This window comes from Podarcis erhardii (genome assembly GCF_964252035.2).
Source record: "Podarcis erhardii genome assembly, chromosome: 10".
NCBI lineage: Eukaryota > Metazoa > Chordata > Lepidosauria > Squamata > Lacertidae > Podarcis > Podarcis erhardii.
In genome coordinates this window covers 71,506,658-71,523,603 of record NC_138500.1, presented here as the reverse complement: position 1 = coordinate 71,523,603, position 16,946 = coordinate 71,506,658, and the positions used below count along the sequence as shown (strand labels likewise).

General features: G+C 42.0%; 1 protein-coding gene across 19 annotated transcripts in view; it reads left to right on the top strand.

Moving 5' to 3' along the window:
- Positions 1-16,946, top strand: part of MAGI2 (membrane associated guanylate kinase, WW and PDZ domain containing 2) — a 618,960-nt gene that overhangs the window by 439,116 nt on the left and 162,898 nt on the right. For all 19 annotated transcript variants that reach the window (XM_081879061.1, XM_081879059.1, XM_081879064.1 and 16 more), the window contains one exon: positions 16,330-16,387. In XM_081879061.1, coding sequence (XP_081735187.1) covers positions 16,330-16,387 — 58 coding nt within the window. The remainder of the gene's footprint in view (positions 1-16,329; positions 16,388-16,946) is intronic.

Below are 16,946 nucleotides of genomic sequence, written 5' to 3'. Positions count from 1 at the left end.
GGGTCACACTGTGCCCCTTGCTGCCTGTGAAAGGTCTAAGTAAATATCTTCTCAAAGATCTACCTTGTATTAGAGACTGTTTGCTCTTACTGCTCAGTACTTGCTGCACTGGCTTGGTCTCTCCACATGGAATGGCCGCCTTAAACATTCCTACATCTCACTGGATGCCAGCACTACCTTCCTACCATTCTGACCAGAGGAGAATTGCAAATGGCTTCTCTCTGTGTACATGGCCTGATGTAGCTACCTCTTCCTCCTTAGATGGTGTGTGTGTGTGTGTGTGTGTGTGTGTGTGTGTGAGAGAGAGAGAGAAAGAGAGAGAGAGAGAGAGAGAGAGAGAGAGAGAGAGATGGGTCGCATACCTGCACCGTATTGTGGCCCTTCTGTTCTGCTCTTTTAGATGTGATAGCCATTTTATGTGATGTAACCCCACAGCAGCCATTTTATAATTAGCACCCTCAGTGCTTTCTCAAGAAGGTTGGTGACCCCTGTTTTAGACATACAATGGGGGTGGGGTATTCAATCAACTCTCCCATTTACTTTGTCCTGCATATCCACGCTGTTGCTAAATCTTTATATTCCGTTCCACACCTTGACTGCTGCACTCTCTCTAACTGGATTCCCTTTTGTGATCCCAATGCTTCTATTAATTCAGTATACTTTTGTTGAAATAATCCTTCTTTCATTGCTACGAACCCATCTTACGTTTCTGTGTACCAGACCCCTGACATTTACTAAGTCAACTTCAAATCCCTAGACATTATTCTCCTTCTACCTTCCCTGAATTACTTTCTTCACTTCAGGAAAGTTAATCTGTCCTCACTTTTTTCTGTCCTTCCATCCCACCCACCGGCCGTCTTATGCCAGGAACAAATTTCCTGCTCATTCTATCTGTCAACACAATCCATCTTATTGTTTGTGGGCTTCCTGGAAGTTTTTGGTTAGCATACCACAATTTACAGCAGTACATGGACACTCCTAAGTGAGCCCACGTGAAGAGTTGGACTTGCATGTTTCTTGTGCGTGGCTTGAATTAGGACTTCCGTGTTTACTTTCAGTTTCAAGGAAATCTGTTTTAGCATTCTGCATGAATCAGCAATCCGTTTACAACAAAGATTAGCTACTGAACAAGCACAATTCAAACCATGGATTATGAAACTGGCTTGTTAAACTAAGCATTGTTTGTTTTAAACCAGGATTCTTAATTTACTCATAACGCTAAACCAAGATTATTTGACTCTGAAAGAAAGTTTGGCACATAGGAAGAAGAGAGAGAAGGGCAATAAGTGAGCCTGATGCTTCGTTCATGTTCACTGTGGCTCATACACAGAGAGGCAAACTGTGGTTTGGCCTTACATGTGAACATGCGGAAAACAGGATGCTAGATTAGCTGGGCCTTTGGTCTGGTCCAGGAGTGCACTTCTTGCTTGTGTTTGCTATAGTTTTAAAAATCTGTCTTGAATCCAAGATGGCATCAATATGCACTTTCTCATAACTGAGCCTTCTCCTTATCAGCTACCAGGTAACCCTCCATCCCCCCTGATCACTTCTTCATTCTAATCTCCTTCCAGTTCTGCTTATCTTCTTTAAATGCTATGTTTGCTGGACTGTGATTGCATCATTTATCTGGCCTGTGTAGCTCAATATTGCCTCTTGATAAATGTTGAGTAGTGGGAGTAAAAGTCATGTGATCAAAGTTCAGTTCAGGAAGAATCAGGACACAGAGACAGACCACAGGTGAGAGAGGCTGCAGGCCAAGGCAAGTGTTTGAGTCCGGTGTTCTCTCAAAAAAGAGTGAGAGAATTCAACAGATTAAACTTCATTCATATCCAAATATCCTAAACCAGGCATCCCCAACCTTTGGCCCTCCAGATGTTTAGGACTACACTTCCCATCATCTCTGACCACTGGTCCTGTTAGCTAGGGATCATGGGAGTTGTAGGCCAAAACATCTGGAGGGCCGCAGGTTGGGGATGCCTGCCCTAAACATTATTTTTCATTTTAACTTGACCTTTATGCATGTTGACACCCTCTCTTCATGAAGGGGGAGTGAGGGAAAGGACCACTCCATTCCCCTGGCCTGGGTTTCACATACTGTCCACCAGGGAGCAGGGGAAAGATTAGTTCCACCTAGAAAACTAACAAGGAAGTCCCAGGTACGCTTTCTTATCATGAAAATGAAGTATGCTTCCTGCACTCCGGCAAGCAACCCAAGACATATTGCATGCTCTCACTTTTCTTACATTGTTTTTCACTTCCAACAACAAAAATACCTTACATAAGCCTCTTTGTACGCATCGGATGTTAGACAGAAATGCTCAGTGACAAAAGCAGACAGGGTAGCCATATGTTGCAGCGCAGCAGCCTGCTAGAGTCCATTAACGCCCTTTCACCACCACCAGAAAAAAGCTGTAAAGATAAATGTTATCTAAAAACATCCTGCTAACAGAGTGAAATAAGGATAAGGAGGTGTTCTTAAATTAAACACGAAGAGGACACAATCTGTTCTTCTCCTTGGTCACCAGCAAATCCAACTTTTCTCTCTGACACTTCTGCCTACTTTTCGCCCACCGCAGAAACCCGGTTTATCCTCCTGCTGCAGGGAATGTTTTCCAGGCCTCCGGGGAATAAGGATGGTGGTTGCTCTTGCTCTGTGTTTGTTTTCTTCGTACTGTAAAGCCACCTCTAACCCTTCAGGCAAATTTGACACATTGGAGTTGAGCCATACAATTAAATTAGGCCATGCTACCATATTTGTTCTTGCTTGGGTGCTGAATGGTGTTTGGATTGAGGGAGGGATGTTGTCCCAGATTCATCCAGTGCTAATAAGAAAATATCCCGTACAACTTCAGTTAGTTACATTAGCTGGATTTTTGTTGTTTTCTCTTTTGGTTGTTGTTTTTTCAACCTTCTTTCTTCCTACACTCAGGTATGGAGAATCTTTAACCCTCCAGATGCAGCAGAAGTATACAGTGGTGCCTCGCAAGACAAAATTAATCCGTTCCGCAAGTCTCTTCGTCTTGCGGTTTTTTCGTCTTGTGAAGCACCCCTATTAGCGGCTTAGCAGCTATTAGCGGCTTAGCGGCTATTAACGGCTTAGCGGCTTTAAGAAAAAGGAAACAAACTCGCAAGACGTTTTGTCTTGCGAAGCAAGCCCATAGGGAAATTCGTCTTGCGGAACGACTCAAAAAACGGAAAACTCTTTCGTCTTGCGCGTTTTTCATCTTGCGAGGCATTCGTCTTGCGAGGTACCACTGTAACTTCCATCATCTATTGGTATTTGGACTTGTTTCCCAGGGCTGATGGGAGTGCAGCAAAAACTGGTGGGCCAAATGTTCCTCACATCTGATATAACTTAAATCTGACAACTATACAGTCATACCTGGGAGAAAGTCCCACTGAAGTCAATTTGGGATTTACTTTTGAGTATACACGTATTCAGTTGTACCATTACACTGCAGTACTACATATTGCTACTCAAAAGTAAATCCATTTAATTCAGTGGGGCTTACTCCCAGGTAGGAGGGTATATGATTGCATACTTACTTAAGCATACTTACTAGGGCGTATGCTCCATTGGATTCAATGTGACCGTCTGGAATTGCAGCTGTTAATTTTTATGTTAATAATGATTGTCAATTTTTAAAATAAAGGAAAATATGACAGCTAGAAGTCTCAGAGTAATGGTACAGAAACAGGGTAGCATGGATATCTGAATGATTTTTCATGTGAGGCAGTAGAATTTTCATAATCATTTACTGTACTTTTAGTCACTTTTCTTTACACAAAATGTACCCCCAAAATAGTACAAAGGCCTGGATAAACACAAACGTTTTTGCCTAGCACCTACGCCAGTTCAGGGATTGGTGCCACTGGACAGAATCACTACATGATCTTCAACCAATCTAATCCTCAAACGCTCTCCTTGGTTCCCCCTTCTAAAAACGGCCCATTTTAAGTTACCTGTTGAATCTCCAGCCAGCCTCACTTAGATTCTCTTTTACTGAGCTGCATTTTCAAGCTATGCCCTCCGCCATTCTAGACAGATGATATAACAGGGTACCGTACGAAGACAGACTCTGAATATGTGGGCAACCGCAGGTGGAAGACATCTTGCACTGTTTCCTATATTGCCCACTATACATTGGACCCAGGAGGCGATTTCTCACCTTACCATCCATACAGAGAAGGTCCTATGGCTTCTTAGCAATGTAAACACTTCAGTGACTCATAAAGTCACCCTTTTTGCTTTGGCAACCAAAAAGATCAGAATGAAAACCCTGGACAATATAGCAATGAACTAAATAGAGAGCATTATTTGTGGCACGACACCCCTTTTGCTTGTATTTATTTTTGATTCAGATTTGTCATGTCCTATGGCTAGTACAATAAAGTTATTTGGATTTGGCCTAGCACCTAAAAGTAGATCGTGATAGTGTGAGACGTATGCCCCTGTGGAGAGCATTTCATAAGAGGAAAACTACCAGTGAAAAGGCCAGTTCTTAGGTCTGTTGGGATAAGGACTGTAGAAAATACTTGCAAATTCTAGACCTTAGGATAATATTTGTACAGTTTGGCAACTGTGTTTATAGCTGGTATAACTTCGCAAACCCTTTCTCAGTTCTTCTTTTCCTTTTTTTGCCTGTTCTGTTACCAGTGCCTTTGCTTCCTTGCTATTTCAGATACTTTTATGCATGAAAATGCAGCCACTTTCTCACCCTGCCTCATTGCATGCCAGCATTTTGGGAAACCATAGATAGAGCTGAGAAGTCTGGAACCCATCTTATGCCTACAAATTTGTGAGGGTGGGGATCTTCTTTGCAAGTAGGCTGCTCTATGTATATGCATCCTTTGCCTGACTTTGATCACTAATTAGTGAAGTTTTATCTACTGTATTTGTCTCCTTTGAAGAAAAGATATATGTATATAGGATCAGGTGCTATGTTTGCCTTTTGTATCAGTTACAGGCAGGATTTGTGGACACAGTTTGGTCCCCTTTTGCTCCTTTAATATGTAATTAGGTCCTTACACTTCACAGACTAGCTTTGCATCTGTTTGACCAGTTTCTCATCTCCTTCAAATATTAAAGTTGTATCATGGAAGCAAAATAAGCCTTTTCTATTTCTTCCAGATCAATTTTGCATGTGTTAGTAGTCTGTCCTGTCCTGCTTTCACATTAATCTGTGGTTTTTCTAAGGAAAAAGACACCAACTGCAAACATTTGTATTTAAATGCATATTGTATTATGTATTTTATCACAAAATATTTTTTAAAAAACACATTTTAAAATGTATTTTATGCTATAATACACATTTGTCTTAGGCAGTATTTTTGAGCCAAGGAAAGTATCACAAATTTCAGAAAAGTGCGAAGTTTGCAGAATAAATACATCCAGTTCCACACATTAGTCTTGGGGAGAGAATATCAGATCACTTCACAGTGTAATGCCCAGAAATCAAATTCCTCAAGTATTGCTAAATCCCAGCCACCAACTCATGGGAGCAACAGCATCAGAGCAGACACTGAGCTTATTCTTACTAATGATCATGTCATTTTGTTTGGTGGTCATCTGATGCCAGTAAAACATTGTTTTATGCTCCAGTGGCTCAGGGATGAAGCAATTACAGTCATACCTTGGGTTGAAGCAGCTTCGGGATGAATATTTCTGGGTTGCACTCTGCAGCGACCCAGAAGTAATGGAGCGCGTTACTTCGGGTTTCGCTGCTCGCGCATGCGCAGACTCTCAAAATGAAGTCACCCGCATGTGCGGAAGCAGCAAATTGTGACCACAGATGTGCGGACGCGGGTTGTGTTCACTTCAGGATGCGAATGGGGCTCTGGAACGGATCCCTTTCACATCCAGAGGTACCACTGTACTTACTTTTGAGTAATACTTATTCTTGGTTGACAGACCAGACTTTCTACGAAAACTTCCTGTGAGAACTCCAAGAGGAGCTCCACCACAGTTTTTGGTGTGACTCGTGTTCATGTTGTTGTAACACCATTTGAATTTTATTTCAGCAGTATTTATGAGCAAGAGTCACTCTTTCAGATAGGGCAATATTCGGTTTCACCCTGACCCTCACAGCTGAGAAGAAGAGCACCACTGAGAAGAGCATTCCTGAGAAGGGACAGACTTCCTCTCTTGGCATGGCTTTCCTCCCATCCCACCCAGAGCAGGAAAGCAGCCTGCATCAAAGCAAAAGAGGCTGGTGAGTTAGAGTAGATTCTCTACTCCCATGTATTCAAACAGGTAGCGTTCAGCATCAGCCAGTCTAATGCACACAAACACACCTTTGGCCAAAGCCATCTGCTTTAGCTATTCCACTCAATATCAGCAAAATGATTATCCATGCAGTGTAGATTGGTGTGACAGGAAAAGCTAGAATCCTGGAACAGAGCTGGTTCAGGCTGTGCTGATTTGACAAGCAAACAAGGTCTCAGCACAAATATATCAAAGCGCATCAGCCTTAGATGCCTGCCTGGTACCCAATAAGGAAAGCTCTTTTAATGCACCTTCCACATATGTTGCATTTGTTCCAAGATTTATTTGCTCTGTAGGTCTGTAGAGATTGTTTTGATCTCTTTCTGCCTAAATCACTCTTTCAGAAGAAAATAAGTTTCTTATTCCATGGTGGCTAATTGGATAAGAGTTTTCATTAACCAAGCCCCTACACTCTGTTTCTGCAGTAGTAAGAGAAAACTCTCCAGAGGTAGCATTCTTCTTCTTTGGCGTTCACTCGTAGGCAAGTAAGATTGTCTTCCATGAGCATGGTCTTAACGGTGTGTCCGTAGGTGACTGTGGAGGCCAATGTCCTTCCACAGTGGGGACATAGGTTTCTGGGTGGGAGTTGATCATGGTGAGGGTTTGCCAAACATGCCTTCCTCTTAGCTCATTTCTGCCTTTCATCATGAGTTCAAATGTCTTCAAAGTCCATGACAACTTTGGTAAAGGCTGTTCTCCAATTGGAGCAGTTGCAGGACAGTATTTCCCAATTGTCAGTGCTTATACTACATTTTTTTAGATTTGCCTCGAGAGAGCCTTTAAACCTCTTTTGTTGACCACCAGCATTACACTTTCCATTTTTAAGTTCGGAATAGAATTCTGAACTTTGGAAGATGATAATCAGGCATCATGACCAGTCCAATGAAGTTGATGTTGAAGAATCATTGCTTTGACACTGGTGATCTTTGCTTCTTCCAGTACACTGGCATTAGTTTGCCTGTCTTCCCAAGTGATATGTAATTTTTTCAGAGACCGTTGATAGAATCTTTCAAAGAGTTGGAGATGGTGTTTCTAAGTGGTCCGTGTTTCACAAGGTTGGTAGTACAATAGCTGCAGGAGTTGTGGCTTTTGAACACCATATTTTTATTTATTGTCAGAGTACCTTATAGTATACATATATCAAGAAGATGTTCCAGCTGAAGTGAATCTGAATAATTTGTTGCTGAACTAATTACCGGTATATGTTATTCCATGATAAAACACCAATGTGCTTACTCTTATCTTTTGGGGGGCGAAATGTGGATGCCCCCTCCAAGGAACTGATACAATACTTGCTAATAGCAGCATGACTTGTCATTGTGCAGCAGGGCAAAGATGTGATTGAACTGATTTTCCAAGGCTGTTATGAAAAGCAGTGGAACAAAAGGAAGAGCTAATATGTCACCTCAGAATGTTAAGAGATGATAATGCTACAGATTCAGTCATAACAACTTGGCAAGGTTTTCTGATTCCAACTGAAACACAAGTGCCAGACCTTTATCCTTGGTTTTGGAACTCACAGTTAGACTTCTATCTATACTAAAGATGTCATCTGTTCATAAAACAACCTGAAACCAAACAAAAGACAAAATGGTTATCGTTTACTTAACAAAGTTTGTACTCTTGTACCTGCTTGTTTTCTATTATCTACACATAGTTGTAGCCACCTTTTGAGATTTGATTCCTTTTGTTGTGTTATTTGAGATTTTCAATAAAAATGAAGTATAAAGCAAGACAGAAGCATGAGATGACTTCGTTGCAGTTGTTTTTGAAACTGTGTTCCCTGAGGTTCTTTAGAAACTTATCAGGGATTCCTCAAAGCAAAAATCAGTAATGTGGACAAGCTTATCTGAAAGACAACTTGTCCTTTGCTATCAGTCTTTACCTGCAATGTTGTGATGGCCTGGGATTCCGATTCAGAGGCTGAACCAGAGGAATCCCAGCCTGCACAGGAGTCCCCGCCTCCAGGGCCGGCTGAACTGGGGCAGGGCCTTGATTCTGAAGTGCCTGCACCTGTGCCAGATCCTCAGGAGCAGGAACCAGGTGAATCCACTCTGGCTCCAGAGGTGGTTGAGGACTCAGTGCCTACAGGTGAGTCTCCCCCTGGGCCCAGTAACCATTTAGCCTCTCCGGAACTGCAGAGGCTCAGGGCAGAGAGGTGAAGGGAACTGGTTTCTCCCAGGAGGAGTGCTCGCCTTAAGAGAGGCGGGTCTCCTAGGGGCCGGGGCTGCCCCTGGCCTCAGAACAGATAAAGGCCAGTCGGCCCGGTCCCAGGTTGTGGGAGCAACGTCGTTGTTGGGTACCTGTTCCTGCCCGGACCCAGACCTGACTCTCCAGTGCTCCTGTCCCCGCCCGGCTTCCTGCTTCGGACCTCGCCCCGCTCCTTGTGGACTGATTCCAGGCTAGTGACCCAGGACCGGACTTTGACTACGCCATCGGTAACCTTCCCCCCGGGATCAGCACAAATGTTTAGGCACTGGAGAGTGTTCGTGTCTTCCAGGTTGCCCTCCTGCTTCACAGAGCGCAGGAGTGATGTCCAACAAGCCTGGTTCATTCTCCATATGAACTAAGCATTGGCCCTAGAATACCCTGAAATTCTGTGCTATGCATTGTAGTCCTATGTTAGATAGGTCAATGTAAAGAGTTTTGTCGAAGGCTTTGCACTGGAGCTCCCAGAGAGCTGTTGCTTTAGCAGTGAGGCAGCTCAGACTGAGAACTTACATAAGAGCTGGCGTTTATAGCCCTTTCTGGCTCTCAGTCAGACCTTGATCCAGGCAAGTACTTGCATATGTTTCCTCCTTCAAAGTAGCCTCATGCACAGCAAGCCAGGCACTTTGCCAGCAACCCTGAAGCTCCTTCCTAGCTCTCCAACTCCTCTGCTCCTGTGGCCTTGGAGGCAGTAGGTAGTAGGATGCCCAATAGCTTCTAGGAACCAAGGCAATTGCTATGGGGACCTCCAGTCCTGGGGTTGGGATGTGCAGATCTGATGGCTTCTCAAGGTTGCTGGCGCTGCAGGGATAAAAGGCTGGCAATGCAGTGGGGAGTGCTTCATTGAAGGCATCCTACATTCCAGGTCTGGGTGAAATGAACCTTGAGGACAGAAACTTTGAAAACCATAGATTTCTGGTCTAAAACCTCATTGGTAGGTAACCTCATAGTTGGCTTCAGGTGAGAGAACTATAATTTAATCCAAGGAAGGACTTGTAGAAAGTTGAATAATATTGTTGACTAAAACCATTGCATAGCACCAGATTTATAGTTTCAGTGAAAGTTGTCGAGACAAAACAAATTTTCATCTGTTCAATTTTAGTTTTGCAGGTAGCCACACAGGCCATGCAAAGAATATTCTGTTCAAGTTCATAACATTTTGGAAAAACAAAATAAAATGCAGATGATTTCAAGTAACAGGGGTTTTATATGCATTTTTCTATCTCTGCCAGGGACGCAGGTGGTGCTGTGGGTTAAACCACAGAGCCTAGGGCTTGCTGATCAGAAGGTCGGCGGTTCGAATCCCTGCAATGAGGTGACCTCCCATTGCTCAGTACCTGCTCCTGTCAACCTAGCAGTTTGAAAGCACATCAAAGTACAAGTAGATAAATAGGTACCGCTCCAGCGGGAAGGTAAACGGCATTTCTGTGCGCTGCTCTGGTTCACCAGTCATGCTGACCGCATGACCCGGATCCGAGCTGTATGCTGGCTCCCTCGGCCTATAGAGTGAGATGAGCGCCGCAACCCCAGAGTCGTCCGCCACTGGACCTAATGGTCAAGGGTCCCTTAACTTTTTTACTATCTCTGGCACAGACACCCAACATAATCTGTATGCTTAAAACTAAGAAATATATGAATTAATGCTGCTTAATTAAAATACAGTTAGCTCTTTTTATAGCTATTTTATTTTTATCCTTTATAGAATAAGAAAATGTCATTTAGCTAAGCATCTTATTATTTTTGTCAAGTGGCATATTAATTGGACACAAAATTTGCAAAATGCCCTTGTGTCATGGTAAATGCAAACAAAATATGTCACTTTTAGATTAAGACCAGATGCCTCTTTCTCAGGAAGGCTCCCTTTTCTGATGATGCTGTCAGAAGAAAACCATTTAGAGGCAGACAGAGTGAGCTAGTTTTGGCAGATGGCATTACAATTCAAATAGAGGAAAATAAGCTTCCAAGTGCGTACATACTTTCTTGTCATTCAAATGCATGGGTATTGTTCAACATAATTTCTAAACTTGGAATGACTCAATACAAATGCCTTCATCTGTATATCCATTGCTGTTGTACGATGATGAGGAATAACTTCTATGACTGCTAGTTGTTTCCAGATGGCAGTAATATACAACAGAAATGATTCTTTTCTATTGTGAAGCAAACAAAATAAATTTCAGCGAGGGCTTCTTAAAAATGTATATATGTAGTAAAATCAAGGGATGAAAACATTTCACTTTACAAAAGCTCTGGGGTTTGGGTAATGGTAATTATGTCTGGAAAGGTTAATGAGCCCAAAGAGCTTGTGAGAAGCTTCTGACCATGCACGGGGCAGCTGGGCTTTATAAAGTCCACGTCCTCCAGCTCTGACAAAATATGGACTATATGAAACCCACCTGCCTTTTCCTCTGGAGGATAATTTTTTTCTTGCTTACTGGCAAACAGCTGGTGGGGCTGTATTGGTTCTGCACAATTTAATATGCAGCATGTACTTTATTCCTCTATCTGTACTGATTCATTTTAAGATGGATAAGTTTCAGGGCAAGTTTGGCTCCGTTTTGGTCATCCTACTGCTACATCTGGACAGCGTAGTTGGAAGCAGCAATGGAATCAGAGAAGACAAGTAACTACTTTTAGGGATGCTTAGTCAAGGCTGGGGTGATGGTCTTGGCAGGGGAGAGGGATGCCCTCAAGGCACCTGCTTTTTGAGCTTGTGGCTTTGGTGGTTTGGATGCAGTATGAAGGAGGAGCCAGAAATCTGCTCACACAACTCTTGATTCAAGCCTGTGTTTACCTTTTTAATAAAATAATGAGTTATGTGAAAAATTTAGAGGTTTGCTTTTATACTGTGCAAGATGCAAGTGCTCAGGTTCTGTGTTTTGTTGAGAAAAATTATTTTTTAAAAAGAGTAAAATATTGACGGAAGCACCTCAGGCTGGGTAAATTTTATCTGAGTAATGCAGGAAGAAGAAGATATAGAACTGGTAGTAATTTTTGTTTTTTTAGTCAAGTGTAATTTGGGTATAATATATAGCTGTCAAACCAAATCAGCCTCTAATTTAATCATTGAATTGATTAAAGCTGACAGTCATTTATAGGGTAAGTCGGTTTCAGCTGAGCACATGTTTCTACAATGTGAGGGGGAAGTATCCACGACTCCATGACAATATGTGTGTTGTGGTTCTACGAAGACCTTTGGAGGCCTTTCTACCTGTTCCAACATCCCCTGAAATGTTTTAGTTAAATTAATATAATTTAGTTTTGCTTTCTAAGTAAAATTGCATAGAAATCAATAAATGATTGCTAAGTACTTGGAGTAATATATTATTTTTTCAGAAGAAAAATTCATAGAATCATAGAGTTGGAAGAGACCACAAGGGCCATCGAGTCCAACCCCCTGCCAAGCAGGAAACACCATCAGAGCACTCCTGACATATGGTTGTCAAGCCTCTGCTTAAAGACCTCCAAAGAAGGAGACTCCACCACACTCCTTGGCAGCAAATTCCACTGTCAAACAGCTCTTACTGTCAGGAAGTTCTTCCTAAGGTTTAGGTGGAATCTTCTTTCTTGTAGTTTGGAACCATTGCTCCGTGTCCGTTTCTCTGGAGCAGCAGAAAACAACCTTTCTCCCTCCTCTATGTGACATCCTTTTATATATTTGAACATGGCTATCATATCACCCCTTAACCTCCTCTTCTCCAGGCTAAACATGCCCAGCTCCCTTAGCCGTTCCTCATAAGGCATCGTTTCCAGGCCTTTGACCATTTTGGTTGCCCTCCTCTGGACACGTTCCAGTTTGTCAGTGTCCTTCTTGAACAGTGTCCTTCTTTGGTTTCCCAAGCTAAAAGTTAGCCCATCACAAAAATAACAGCAGATTTGATCTCCTCACACCCACAAACATATTTTTCACTGAAGAATTTTGCAAAAAAATAAGTTTCACCCTCTAAAATGACATGCCCTAGACTGCCTAGTTCATTATGACATGCCCTAGACATGCCCTAGTTCATTATTTATCATTCTTCAATGAGTTGAGCAGGTAATTTAAGGGACTATCCTGTAGTATCAACATAATTGCTTTGTAAAGTAGGTCATCCTGAAAGACAGTGACGTGTCCAAAGTCAGTGGCATAAATCAGTGGTCACATAAATCTGGCTCTGGATAAGGCAGTGTCCTCTGTCCTTGCAATTCTTCATAGAAGAGAAGGGATGTGTACCTGGAGAACTGTTTGTGCTGGACAAGGGTGGTTATTTATTCACTCTCAGAGACTTGCCTCTAATAAGCATTTTACAGATAAACTTGTGAAACATCCCATAAAGTTAAAATGTTTGAATTCAGTGCAGTTAGTGTGTCTTAGCCTCAATGAAAGTTGAGGTCTTTTTGCTGCATTGCTAGCTGAGGAGATAAACGTGCACATATACAGTTTACTATTTCTCTAATGAAAAATAACCACAAATTGGCTTAGAATAAAAATGCAGGAGACAAGTCTTCAGACAGTAGCTCTGCGGTCAACTCTAATCTTTTGGCCAACCTTATCTTTCAACCTTCAACTACTAGCTCAGAGTTTCAGCTCTACTAATTCTGTTTTACTGGCCTGCACAGAATTTTAATTAAGCAGACCTCACATTTTGCATCATGGACGCAGAGGGAATTAACACATACCCTTGTGAATAATTTATATGGCTTTTTAATGATCCACAACCGTAGTACTGAAATTTAATTTTTGTAAAACCTGCAGCTTGAATGGGTATAATATAGTTAGCAGTTCTACACTTGCCTTTTAAAAAACGGTCCTTTATAATACTTCCAACTCATTAAATGTTTACAGACTTTTACACTCGAAAATGGGATTTGCAATCTGAATTCTTCATTGTTTGCCCACCACACAAATACCATTATGCATTATTGCACTGGAAAAACATGCAGGAGTAACTCATATATTTTTCTTCCCCTATGCAAAAAAAAAAAAATCACAGACTATACAAATTTAACCCCTGAAAAAGAGGACATGTCCTGGAAAAAGAGGACACATGGCGATCATACCACAAGTGAGCACCCAGGGGCTCCGAACACCCATTTCTGGTTATGGTCCAGGAAAAAGGAGCAGAACATAAATAACATATCATAAAGCAACAGTAACTATTGGTTCTATCTTTTCTCATGAAGGATTATAATCATTTATTCATTGAACATATATAGAAACACTCCCTTGCTCTGCCGAAAGGAGAAGTGCTTTGTTTAGTAGGAATGAGTAAATTAATGGATATTTAAAGGCGTGTGAAGAACCGAGGCATTTTGCGCTCCCAAATACAACAGAGTTGCAGTGGTATTCCTACCTTTAGGATAGATACAGGATTGCTGCCTGTGATAATAAGATAACTAGCATCTAGGGCATAAAATTGTAATGAGTGCTGATTTTTTTTATTACAGTCAGGGTCCAGTGGACCTGCTTAGCAGGCAGTATAAAGTTGTGTTTTTGCTTCTTCCAGATTGAAAACCCCCTCTTCCACCTCTTTAGGCTTTAAAAGTCTAGGGCAGGCTTGGTTTGCACTTTCAGAAGATAAATGTCTGAAAAAGTGTGACTGAGGGTCCAGCTCACCCACCTCAGGCCCATCCTTGTAGTCGCACACAAGGGATGTTTTGAAAGGATCTTTGCACGGAAAGCCCAATCTACACAGGACTTTCTGTGCTCTCCAAGTGTCCCTGTTTTCTAAGGACAGTCCCGGAATTGCAAAAGCCACCCCAGCTTCTGATTTGATCCCAGAATGTCCCCATTTCCCCTGCCAGCGTCACAAGAGGGCCTTCTCGGTAGTGGCGCCCACCCTGTGGAACGCCCTCCCATCAGATGTCAAGGAAATAAGCAGCCATCTTATTTTTAAAAGACATCTAAAGGCAGCCCTGTTTAGGAAAGTTTTTAATATTTAATGCTGTATTGTTTTTAACACTCAATTGGGAGCCGCCCAGAGTGGCTGGGGAAACTCAGCCAGATGGGTGGGGTATAAATAAATTATTATTATTATTATTATTATTATTATTATTATTATTATTATTAAGCACCAAGCTTGGGGTGGGGGATGACCTAGCGCTTGTACAGAGCAGCAGCGGCAGCTGCGGGGAGCATCCCTTTGCTTCACCATGGCCTCCCCATGGCCAGACTCCTCCCTTTGGCATCTCATGGCTGTTGGAGAGCAGGCAAGGAGGAGGAAAGGCAGTCGCTGCCAAGGCCCAGCCTCACATGGCACGCCAGCTCTGAGGGGTAGGCAGAGGGCAGGGCCACCCTGGATGGGAAGAAAGGGAGCAGCATGGAGTGGAAGGAGTCTTAATAAAATAAAAACAATGCTTTGTGCATCTGCATTTAATCATATCCCTTTCTAAACTGTATTTATTGGTGTGTGCTTTTTGTAAATCTACCAAAGAATAAAATAAAATAGGTATTTGAGGGGTTTTCTGAGGACAGGGGAGAGTGTCGTGTGCTCTGTCCTGTTGGTGAAGTGGTGCTTTGTGGGTCAGGGTGGGGGGATAAAAATGGGGGGTCAAGGGGGGTCAGTTGGAGGGGAGTGAGAAGTGTCCCTATTTTCATCTGAGGAAGGTTGGAGGGTATGCAACACAATATGTAATCTCAAAACTGGCGAGCAAAGACTGCATGGATGGGGCCCTGGCACACTAGGCTCTCTGCAGACAAAGCCCATCCAATTCCATCCAGTGCACAGGTGTGAGGCTGATCTATGGGAAGAGATGGTCACATGTCACATGCTATGTATAATCCCTACTCACTTTGGAAATAACATGTCCATATAATTCATTTGTCTGTTTCAAACCCCACTGCACCATCCACTACTGATTGTCACTCTATACTGACTGACAGAAGCTCTCCAAAGTTCCAGAGAAGATTTTTTTCCCACCCTTGCCTGGAGATACCAAGAATTATATGCAAACTGTTTGTTCTGCCACTGAACTAACCACTCTTCTCCCAATATCACTGGGTACCCTCTTATTTTCCACTCTTGCAATACTTTGCAATAAGGACAAAGTGATTAACCTGTTAAAGATGGCCTAGCTTTCCTGTAAAAAGTCATCACCTTTGCAGTGAGTGTAATATTTATAATGCAAAAGCCTTTTCTGGTTGTAAAATGTGATGGTGCAATTAGTGCTGCGGCAGTCTGGTGAGTGGAGTTAAAAATAAGCAACACGTGATTAGTTTCAAATAAAAACTTTAATTTTTTCCTGATGGCATCATAAATAATCTGCAGTTCACAAAATCATTTTCTCTGGTTGAGCGCAGCTGTAATCCTCCTTCAATAACCACCCTGTGAATTGGTTTAGGCCGTAACATACAGCTTTGTCTCTGTACTGAATTGGGAACATTCCTCTTGCAGGTGTCGTGTACTGGTGATGTTTTGTTTTGTTTTGTTTTGTTTTGTTTTGTTTTGTTTTGTTTTGTTTTGTTTTTGTTTTGTTTTGTTTTGTTTTGTTTTGTTTTGTTATACAATATTTTCTGTGTTTAGTCTTTGTCATCTATGGCAAATACAATTTCTTGGGTAGAAAAGACTCTCCCTGATTTCCCTGGGCAATAATATCGTAGCTGATATGCTCCTATTTCTGGCACAGACAACTGCACAGTAAGAGAGTAGCTAAAATTCTTCTCAGATGGTGATTACCCTGCATTTTCATGCCAGCTTTCAAGCTGGAGCTACTTGTGACTGCCATGGGATATGTCTAAAATTTGGCATTGGTTTTGAGCACTATATTTAACTTTGTAATGTGGTTGCCACACTTGACAACAATACTCTTCCATTATTATTAGAAATCTTGGCATCCTGTGCTGCATTTACTGAGAGGCATTACTCTTTGTTTTTCAGAGCTACCATATGGCTGGGAGAAAATTGATGATCCCATTTATGGCACTTATTATGTTGAGTAAGTTTCCAAGACCAATATTAATTTACTATTAATCTTGCATAAACTGTTGTCTATGTCCCAGAACAGTGCTTCAAATTGAGAAGATGTGTACCCCACTGTTTTTTGTCTACACATTGAAATGTGTCAGGAAATAGAAGGCTCAATAGAAAATATCTGCAAACTTCTAATATGAATTCCGGAGAAGTTGGGATCCCCATGTGTACCTCATCACATACTGTAAGCAACCATTGAGGTCTGAAGCTCCTCAGTCCGTTTGTACCAACATAACTAATCATGTTATTCAAAAATCCACAGCTGTAGACAATATTTACATGGTTGGATATAACAAAAATTATATGTGGATTTTATAACTCAGCTGCCAAACCCAAAGCTGATGTTCCACTGTGACATCTGAGTAGCTAAGCCAAGAACAGTGATTAGGTGACTGGATACTGTTGCCTCTCAAAGCCACAGAATATTTTAAAGACTGCTTTCTCTCACATGAACCTTCACTTGCCTGCTGAGGCCTAGCTGTGTGTCCTGCTGCCTTTTGTGTCAGAAGTATTGGATGAGATGC